The sequence below is a fragment of the Geospiza fortis genome, unplaced genomic scaffold (assembly GCF_000277835.1).
Source record: "Geospiza fortis unplaced genomic scaffold, GeoFor_1.0 scaffold55, whole genome shotgun sequence".
In the NCBI taxonomy this organism is placed as follows: Eukaryota; Metazoa; Chordata; class Aves; order Passeriformes; family Thraupidae; genus Geospiza; species Geospiza fortis.
The window spans coordinates 7,077,348-7,088,299 of record NW_005054308.1 but is presented as its reverse complement, the minus strand read 5'-3'; the positions used below and the strand labels follow the sequence as shown (position 1 = coordinate 7,088,299).

The window sequence follows — 10,952 nt, the reverse complement described above, 5'->3', positions numbered from 1 at the left end:
GGAAAAGTGCTCTAAATGGATGCGGATTAATTTGTTCACTGTGGATAGGATCATGAGGGATCAGGTTACAGGAGCTTTAAAAAACTGAACTGTTATCATTAATGCATCTCTCACAACAAGGAGATAGAAAGCAGATGCTGACTGAGCATTGACCTAGCCTGAGGAGTATGGGTCCAATAATTCTTCCTTTAGGCAGCTGATTCTCATGGGAAAATCCCCAAATATTCAGCTGTAATGCCATCATCTGCCTTGTGCAGAGACTGGCAACCAGAGACTTCTTTAAAAGCAATCTGGGTGAATTCTGCTATCATTCACACTTGCACACCCCAAGGAAGGCACTACAGAGGGCTTCTCAGCAAGGTGGATTTTTGGTGTTTGGGGTGAGGGATTACAAACAGAAAGGTGCTTACAATACAGAATAGTACCAGCATGTGAAAAAGGTAAGAACAAATAAAACAGATTCATGGTTGAAGGTCATACACACAATGTGAAACAAAGAAGTAAAGGTTTGAGGGCCTTCCTGAAACCATTTCAGGCCCGTACCTGTTTGTATATGCAGCTGGGAACAATTACTAGATGCTGTTGAAGACTGTGAGACAAAAAAAAAAAAGATCCAAAGTATCCCAATAACCTCTGTCAGGCTGATTAACAACATTCTGCTGAGCTCAATACAGCTGCTACATAACCTTAGAGAGACAGGCACTCCTCACTTGTAAAACAGAAAATTCCAGCAGAACAAGGTTTTTCTTTTCAATTTATTTTGCAAATCTACCAATTCATTTTATGAAAGTATGAAATCCTATGTGGTTACATTAAACAGTTACATTACAATCCAGGTAATACAAATAATCACTACAAAGTTAGTTTTAGGTACTCTTGGATAACAAGTAGATTTTATATTTTTTAAAATAAGTCACAGAGATAGAATACCATTCTGATTGTCAGAGACTTTAGTTTAAAGCAAGGAAACCACTGTAGATTCTCCTCATCCTACAAAAAGTTAAGAGAGAAACACTTTCCATGCTAATGTTCAATTAGATTCATCAAAGACATTAAGTGCACACATCTACTCTCAGGGTAACAAGAATAGTTCACAAGTTGTTTGGAAACTGGCGTCAATTTTCATTCTCTGGAAATCACTTTTAGCATTTAACATCACCTTTGTCCTTGCTTTCAGATACATAAAAATCCTGTAAAATGCACAGAGCTCCAAATCCTCTCTAATTGAATTCAGTGGGAGTAGGATCAGTTCCTCCATTCAGAAGGTACTCCTGATATACTGAAATCCTTATAAAACAACCTCCTTTCCAGGAATGAAATCCATGTAAGGAACAAAATACTGTAGTAATTCAGGAAAACTCTCAGCTTTGCTATCCAGCAATTGACACTGCAACTGCATTTCTGGGGACCTTTATGCATGGTCACTCTTTCCTCTCAACCAGCAATAGGATGTATGAAGACACCAGGTAACTGCTCAGTAAGAACTTGGAGCTGTGTAAATAAAGTATAAAAATCAAAAAAGAGATCAAATCAGTCTTGAAACAGCTCTCCTGTCACTCATCTGACACACCTCCAGTGTCATTCTGCTGCCACTTCTGATGTGACATCTGTCAATCATAACTGCTTCTTAGGAAGCAATTAAATAGTTTAGATTTTGCAGCGGCATCTCTCACTGTTTGTGTATTTAGGGGTAACACATCCATATGTTGCACATTATGCAACAGTCCCAGAGAAGCAGGGAGAGCTGTTTATAGGGAAATAAGGCAGGTGCAGGTACATTCTGATGGCCTGTGGCACAAAGGAAATTAAAGCAAATAATTTTCTCTTGTAGCCTTCACCTCTTTCAACCAGTGGGTTGCAAACTCTCAAATCTCCTCTCACACATGTGCAACAAACCTGCAGAACCCCTTGTAGCACAGAAGTGAAGCCAGCAGCTTCCTTCTTCTAAGAGAAATAGATATTTATCCACAGAGTATCTTTTAACACTGATAACCTCAAAAAAGAAGCCAGACAGGTTACACAAAACTATACAAAATTTTCACCTGGACATAAAGTGCCATCAAACTATGGAAGCAAAAAAAAGAAGTCACTGTTGAGGCAGCTATTCAGGTTTATTCCCCTGAAACAGACAAAGTTTGCTACAGTCTTGGAAATGGCACCAAGCTGGTGGGAATGTTACTGTAATAAAGGCTAGCAATTTCCTTCCTGACTAACACTACTCTTACCTGACAGGCCAAAGGCAACTAGGGTGATTTAACTGGTGGCTGACTGCAGGAATTTCCCCAGAAGGTAGTTTAAAATAGTAATAGATGCTGTTAGATTTCCCTGTCTCTGATATGGTTACTGTAATTCATTCAGCCCCTTCTTTCTGAACATGCATTACCACAGACAGCCCCACCCTGTTATTACCACTGTGCCTGCTTGTTTTCCACCTCTACTCATGTAAATGTAACGTCAAATCCTCTTAAGAATCCTGAGCAGCCCTCCAGAATCACTTGTTCAACTGACATTTCTGTAATAATAAGGAAAAAAAAAGAGTTGTGTGAAATTAAATGGCACTCCTGTTGCCAAGCTGTTAAAATTATATGGCAATATGCTTCCAGTAGTTGTAAGAAATTAATATGTGGAGTGCTTACAAGCTTTACATCTACTAAATCTCAACAGGATATAAAATGCTATTTAAGTGATACAAATGTTAAGGAGAAAAAAAAAAAAAACAGCACCAAAGAGTGGAAGAAGAAAGTAGATTCTTGTCTGCACTCTGAGTCCTGGAGACTGGATCTCTACAGCTGAGGAAGCCAGGTGGGAGATCCTTGGTGAAGGACTTGTGCACGTATGTCAGCAGCTGCAGCTCCCTTCTGCCACCTCTGCAGCTCACGAGGCTGGGCTCTACCAGTGAGTCACTCCCCTCCTGCAAACAGTGGCTGGCCAACAGCTCAGCCAGCCCCCACTCCCTCTGCCACTGCCTTCTGACAGGACCAGCCAGAGCAGAGCCACTCAGTGTCACTGCTTTTCACCTGCTTTATTATAATGCTGTTCAGGAAGATGTGCCTCAGACAACTGTCTGTAGATGATGAATTCATTTCTCAGTTTTGCCATGATGTGATTACTGTCATCCTTTTCTCACCACAACATCAAATACAATATAAAACTTTGGATTTTCTATAGTGAGTGAAATCAGCATAATGAAAAGCCAGGCAGTGACAGAAGTGCTGTCACTGCTGCATTCTGTGGGACAGGACCAGGGTAAGGCGCTTTGGCAATCAGCACCAAGTTTAAGCAACAAGCTTTTAAAATACCCACAAGTTTCCTGCAGATGCACAGAAAACTTGAGACCTCCTGGTTGTTCTTTAAGCTGCTTTGAAACTACAACAATTCATTTAATCCAGCAGCAGATCCTGGCACTATTCTTTTCTAAGTACAGTACATTTTGATAGCAACACAAGCATGTGACACAAAACATTTGTTCAAGCTCACCGTGGTTCTGATGGGCTACACACACCAAGAGGCAACTCAAAAAGAGCACAGAACTCAATTCATCAGGACAACACCACCGACTCAAAGGAATTTCAGTTCAACTTTGTGAATAAAGAAGGAGCTCACAAAGGAAAAATTCTTATTGCAAGTTGTACTGCTCGGCTTGGTCACTTCTCACACAGATCTGAAGTATCAAAAGCTACCAAGGAGCCAAGGACAAAGAATTCCTGTTTTGCAACTATTTTAAATATAGCAAGCCTGCTTTAGAAAGAAAAGCCCTCGCACAATATTCCAAACGGCCTTTTCGAGCAGACTGGAATTGTTAAATCAACACAGACAGAAAATACACACTTCAAACTACTTCTGGCACCTTGCAATTTGGAAAACTCTTGTGCACATGGGATGAGGCAGCTTGTTTGCAGACCCTTTTCTCACAGTGCCCTTGGATGGCCCGAGCTGTGGCTCAGCAGGTGCCCTCCTCAGCAGGCACAGAGTGGCAGCTGCCGTGGGAGACGGTGTCGATGCCGTGCCCCTGGCCCTGGGGGTGGATGGACACCTGCACTGCGATCTCCTGGCCCTGCTCGCTCAGGGAGCCGTCGTCCGAGTCGCCGGCCGGGGAGTGGCTGCGCTTGACGGGGGCGCTGCCGGGGAACAGCGCGGCCGGTGCCCCGCAGCCCGGGGGCTGCTTCTCCTCCCTGCCCACCTCGTCGGGGTCGTCAACCCGCACGGCCTCGAAGATCTCCTCCATGAAGGCCCTGCAGTTAAGGATCAGAGGAGGCAGGGGAATGCTCCTGGCGAGCTCTTCGATGTAGCGAGCGAACTCCATGGTCTTGAACTGAGTGACTTTGGCCAGCTCGAGTGTTTTGGCGGATGTGATGATGGGGATGCGCTTGGCTATCTCGAAAGCTTTCTGCAGCTTCTCGGCCCCTTCTGTGCGGAAGAACTCGTTGATGGCCTTCTCTGTCTTGCGGAGGTGGCTGCTCATCATGCACAGGCGGGTGATGTTCAAAATGAGGGTGATGGCAAAGGCAACGAGGCACACGATCATGTAGTAGATGCTCATGTCCCCTGAGGTGAAGATAACCCTCAGGGTGACTGTGTAGTACAAGGTCTCGTTCTGATTGATGCCTGCACACGTGTACCGGCCCCGGTCGGCAAAGCTGACCTTTGTGATGTTGAGGGAATTATCAGCAATCCTCCACCGGTCATCTGCAGAGGGGCAAGAAATAAACAGACCTCGTGAAACAACAATCCCAGGGTAAACATCATCAGGAGTCAAAGCTTGGCAGTGAGCAGTCCACTTGTGGCATAGTAACAGTACATCAAGGACTGAAATGTCCTTTTCATGCTTGTGACACAGAAATCCCTCTTACCCATCATACTGCTTAATGGTAAATTATTCTGCATGCTTGCTACACTATTTTTACTTCCTTCTCTCATCTGCACTTTCCAGCGTGCTTCTGGGTCTTTCTGATAGGGATCTTAATTCTTAACTAGAGCTTCTCACCCTATGTTAAAAGACTGTCCTCTATAAAGTCTAATTTTCCATACATTCAGAGTCAGAAGTCCAGCGACCCATGAGAAAGATCAGTCTGTAAATGGCTCTGTTGGCAAAAGAACCCAGAATTTTCTTGAGACAGTATTCTGCTGAGCATGCAGTGCTGACACGCAAAATCCAAGTAAAAGAGAAATCAATACAAGAAGCTCTATACAGCATTTGCTGTGCATTTATAACTTAGGGGGAAAACTGTTTTCATAACTCATTCCTTCTAATTACTCTGCTTTGAACTGTTTTCATAACTTATTCTTCTAATTACTCTACTTTGAACTAATCTCCAGATGGCATTATAACTACAAAAAGGTTACTGAATACTTAAGGCAGAAATATGGCCTCCAACAAGATCCTATCAATTAGTTCGATGACCTTCATTAATACTAATAGAGAAAAACACAGGTATCTCTAAAACATTTTTTTAAACTAAAAACTGCAGGGATAGAACTACAAGAGCCAATGGCTAGGAAAATATATTCCACTTCAGTTCAAAAGGGTTAAATAGTATGAATTCCATCATTGGCCACTACATATTGTGTTACTTTCCACAGTCTAACTGGTGCATAAACCAAAAAATAAATGTACTAAGTATGTTTTAAAACATATCCTGTAACAAAACTAAAGCACCAACTGCCAGCTCAAAAGGTTGCAAGTTGTGGAGAACTGTGTTTAATTCATGCATTTGGAAAAATATAATTTCAACCAGAGCAATAATAAACAAATCCATCAGTTAGTATTGGGTAAGATGAAGACTCATTTCTTCCGTATGGAACACTGGGATGCCTCTTGAACAACATCATTCTGTGGGGCACCAAAGCAGGATGGAACAGAAGTGCTCAGGTGTAATTCCCATGCAATGTTTCAGAGGGCAAAGGACTTTGTTTTGCTCTCTTCTTATCTTCCAATTGTAAAAACAGGAGGATAGGAAGAGAAAATTATAATAAAGTCCCAGGAGCTCACAATACTGTTTAAAAGGGGAATAACGATGGACAGAAAACAGCAGGAAAACTCACCTTCATCTTTCTGTTCAAGCAGGTGTCCTCTGGAGTTATACCAAAGGATATGTTCATACTGGCTGATGTTCAGTTTACATTCAATTAAAATACTGCTCCCCTCTTTGGCTATGATATCATGGTGTGCTGGAGAACTTATTAAAGCTTGAGACACTGCATGAAGTGATGCATTGAAAGACCTGAAAGCAACTGTCCTGTTAACAGCTACATTTTCCACGGTGAATCCAACTGAAAGACCAGCACTAACAGTCAAAATTAACAGGCAATAGCTGAGCTTCATGGAAAGTGAGTGAAAATTCTTCTTTCATTTAATTTGGAGAAATGAGGTCATATGATATTAAGCTGTCTGTATTGCTCTGAGATAGGAGAGGAGCTCTTGATTTGCTCTGTGATGGAAAATGTCTGGGATCCAAGTGCACTTTCAAGACCATCAATATTTGAAGTGGAAACTGGAAGTAAAACTGGAAAAAAAAAAGGCAATAAGTTTATTAATGACCACAAGCTTACCATGTATTCAAATTTAATTTCCAAAAAACAGATTTCAAATATCATAATATAAACTGTCAGCTGAGAGGTTCCAAATCAGAGCATTGCTCAGAACACAGTGATAAAATGAGGGTAAGAAGGCATTAGCACAACCTCCAGTCCACTAGATGTTCATCTGCCCAATCAAATAAATAATCTCTGGAACAATTATCATTAAGGGGAAAAAGGTTTTAGAAAAAGAACAAATTGTTCAGACTACTCGAAATGCACAATTATGTTTAAAAGTGGATTCTGCATTTGTTACCAGAGAAAAAGTGCTTTCTTAATAGAGGAAGAAAAGCAAGAAAGAGGATGTAATTTCTGCCTGCCTCTCCACCAATATCAAAGTGCTTTTAAGCCCTGGTTTTCTAAAGCCAGTCTTTCATTTACCACCCAAAGAAAAACCAAAGTGCACACATGCACACCTGATTTTTAGCATTTACATCTACTTACTTGATTTTAGGGGCACAATTGATATTAGATATCTAAATATTATATAATATGGTTTAATTACTTGGGAAAAGTCTCCTGGTTGTTACCTACAGCCAGAAGAGGAAGTCCCTTTCTGAACAGCAGGACATTGATGTCTATAAATACTTCCTTTTTTGCAATATCTCTTGTTGCTGCTGCATTTTCTAAGTCTGCTCCCTGGTATTCTTGTTTGCTTTACAATGGCCTCCTGTTGAAAATCTTCTAGTTTATGCTGCTTCATCTCAGCAGTCATATATTCTTCATCGTCTTGTCCACCCAAATTTCATAAATATGTGAAAAAATTGTTTTGTCTAGGGACAGATACTCTTCAAATTAATGTGCACAAAAGATATTTTAAGACATTAGGATACAACAAATTTTCTGTTTTTTGCACACAAGCCAGAATAAAACCAGCTTGTAACAAAATGAGATGACACTGATAAGAGACAATCTGTAATCAATTTTCCTGGAAGCCTGATTCAAGAAAATTTCTAATCCAATATGTGTTCCCTGAAGTTACGATTCCATCCAGACAGTTCCAGAGCCTTAAAAAAACATTTACAAAGTACAGAAGCCACAAACTCCAATATTATCCTGAAAAATATCTCACTTCATATCATTGACTGTGTGACTTCAAATTTATCATCTTTTCTTCTACAAATAACAGATGTCAGTGGAAGGGAATTTCATAAATAGCATAACACAAAAGGACCCATTTACTTAATAAATAATGCAGACACTTTTCATCCTTCTAGAATTACCAGTTAACACTATCTAAAGCACTTCTGAAAAATAATGTAACATGCATAAAACCAGGTGATTTCTAGTAATTGTCTTTCATCAGAGACAAACTAAGTATATTCAAAAGGGGGAATTCTGGTGATGCTGTCCAGACCAGGAATTTTTTTCAGTGAAAGTTAATTTGTCAAAGGTCAAACCAGATTCCAGACTTGACATCTGATGAGAAATGTGTTATCTGACCCATTTCCATTTCTGTTGTGGCTATTGCCAAAGCCAGTTTAACAAAGAAGGCAAAGAAGACGGCTGTGTCCAATTCTCCTTCAAGCTTGACTAACCAACTCACCCACTGAATCCTGCAAGAGAAACTGGAAAACAGGCTCCCTACTTGTTTCTCTGTAAACAGCAATCCCTTCATCTGCCTTCTTCTTCTTCTTTTTTTTTTTTTTTTTAATCATTGGCCCCACTCTGTTTTCTATCATGCCTCTTGTCCTTTCATTTAAGATGAGACTAGTGCAGAGAACTCAATTATACCATTGTGCTGGAGGAGTGACTTTCCCACAGCTAAACAGTTAAAACCACTACCAAGGCCTCTTTCATTCCTGTTTTTCACCAGCTACACTTTAAGGAAAGCATTACTGAGTCCAGCTGCCTCTGAAGAAGAGCATCCCATCCACAGAAACAGCACAAGTCTGAATAAAAAAAATACTAAGGCTGCTGTTGATCAGCAACTATTCTTCTGTTTGAGGGAGTGTTTTTAACCTTCCATTTTTAGACCCCTGGTATTTTCAGAGTGTTTCAGAGCCTGCAAAAGGCTGCTGACACTGACCTGCTCGTTTTGGCAACCTTATGCAACCGCACACAGACAGGCTGTGGACTGGTAGTGGTTTGTGGACCACTGACACTTGGGCTGCTTTAAAGGTCTGTCACAGCTTGTGGTGGCAAGTGAGGTGCTGTGGTCCCAGACCTTCAGCAGACATCACCCCATGACCCAGCTGCCTTCAGCTAAAAATGCACTTCTTCATGCATCAGACTTGACTTCACAGTGTCTGATGCAATTAAAACAGACCATAGATCTGCAGCAAACACAAACCCTCATCTTCACCCTTGAATCACAGGCACATTATAACTTCCAGTCTTCTAAAACAGTAACATCCCAACTGATACTTTAGATTTATTAGAGAATAATCCCAGTGCCTCTTGTACTTTGCCTGTGCTATTGTAATTTCAAATTATTAAATTTGAATTGTTAAGGTTTCCAAGCGTCTCTGACATCTGTTCCTAAATGACATTAGGAATCTCACTCATTTATTTAACACAAGAAATACTCAGCAACATTTTCCCTCATAAGAATAATTATCTTCAGTAATTGCATATGCTCTTCACTATCCTTGCACTGAGCCTGCATAATGCATAAACCATCGGTGATGGGTCATTTAATTTTACTATTAAATTCTTCGAGGTCTGATTTATTAGAAATTGTTTGTCTTTTGGAAAAGCCATTATTGCTAAGCAGACAATGATCTCTCACTGCCGAGTGCTGGGAACAATAAAATGATTTGCAAAATCCGTATTCTTCATCCACTGCACTTATGCAAAACAGCTGCTAAAGGACCCAAAAAGGATAAAGCGTGATCAGTGCCAACATCACAATTCTTCAACAAAGTGTTAAGCTCAAACAAGATGAAATGTGCCAGAATAGAAACTGGCTATTTTACAACTGAACCTGAAGCTGAACTCAACACATTTAACCTTTATTAAACCGTAAGTTGTAACAACAAATAGCAGTGGAAAGATAAAAATCTGTGATGCATGTGCTTGTATGAGTCATCCTTGGCTCCTACCCTGAAGAAGTGTATTTGTGTCTAACTTAGGGCACTCTAAGTAGTCCCACTGAGGTCAGTGGAAGCACTGATAGTACTTAAAATTACACACATTTATATGGCACTGCAAAATTGGGGCCCAAGAGGTTGCAAGTTATATGGTTTTACATTCACTGCTTATAACATCACTTCATACCTGGAGTAACGCGAGGCAATAAACCGAGACACACCTGACAGAGCACAGGCTGCTGATGTCTTGCAGAAATACCATTTGCAAGCCCCCTCTGACCCTCTGTCAAACCAGGGAGGTGCATTTGGCAGAGCCCTAAAGACAGGAACTCTTGGGAAGTTTATGAACACAGCCAGCACAGTGTTGACAAAAGCCATTCCGGGTGCTCCAGCATGAGAGAGGCTGCAAGGAGGGCTCACCCTCTGCACCAGCCAAAGCTCTGCAGGGGAGTGGCATCACCCACGGCCCAAAAACCAACCTAAGGGGCAAACCCACAGCACCCCCGGGCCAGGCTCACTGCTGCCTGATGGGATTTGTTGTTTTCCCGTGCACATCCTTTGGCTGCCTGACACGACATGGTGTTTTGCTGTGCTTATCCCTTGGCTGTCTGTCACAGGCCAACTTGCTATGACACGACATCAGCTGTGCACCAAAACAGCTTTTTGTGTCCTGTCAGCTAAAAACAACCAGGCACAAAGTTTCACTTAACATCACCCTGTCCTCACAGCCCCAGTTCACTCGTGGAAAAGCCCTGGTGCCAGCTGGTGGTGGCAGTGGGACACAGGACATGCGACATGACTGCACTGCAGCCGAGGGAACTGGGACACGGGGGGGTGACATCATGCGGGCTGGTGTCACTGGGGCATGATGTCATGCCAGAAACACAAACAGAATATTCTGAGCTGGAAGAAAACCACAAGGTTCATCCAGTTCAACTCCTGGCCCTGCTCAGGACACCCCAACAGTCCCAGCCCGTGCCGGACAGCGCTGTTCAAACGCCCCTGGAGCTCGGGCAGCCTCGGGCCCTGCCCATTCCTTGGGGAGCCGGGGCAGTGCCCAGAAGCCTCTGGGGGAAAACCTTTCCCTGATCTCCAACCTAAACCTCCCCTGGCACAGCTCCAGCTGTTCCCTGGCTTCTGTCACTGTCACACAGAGCAGGGATCCGAGCTGTCCCTCCGCTGGCCCTCGGCAGGAGCTGCAGACCCCGATGAGCCCTGCCCTCAGCGTCCCGTTCTCCGGCCTGACCAGACGAAGTGACCTCAGCCGCTCCTCCTGTGGCTTTCCCTCGAGGCCCTCCGCCGCTTTCGCTGCCGTCCAAACCTGCCCCTACTGCCCCTATTTCC

General features: G+C 42.5%; 1 protein-coding gene across 1 annotated transcript; it reads right to left on the bottom strand.

Annotated features, from left to right (window-relative positions):
• Positions 1-740: 740 nt before the first annotated feature.
• MFAP3 (microfibril associated protein 3) lies at positions 741-9,924 on the bottom strand. The gene is made up of 3 exons (XM_005418755.3): positions 9,796-9,924; positions 6,043-6,503; positions 741-4,686 (listed from the first exon to the last, which is right to left on the bottom strand). The coding sequence occupies exons 2-3, from the start codon at positions 6,320-6,322 to the stop codon at positions 3,941-3,943; spliced, it is 1,026 nt and encodes a 341-aa protein (XP_005418812.1). The 5' UTR covers positions 6,323-6,503; positions 9,796-9,924; the 3' UTR covers positions 741-3,940.
• Between the last annotated feature and the right edge of the window lie 1,028 nt (positions 9,925-10,952).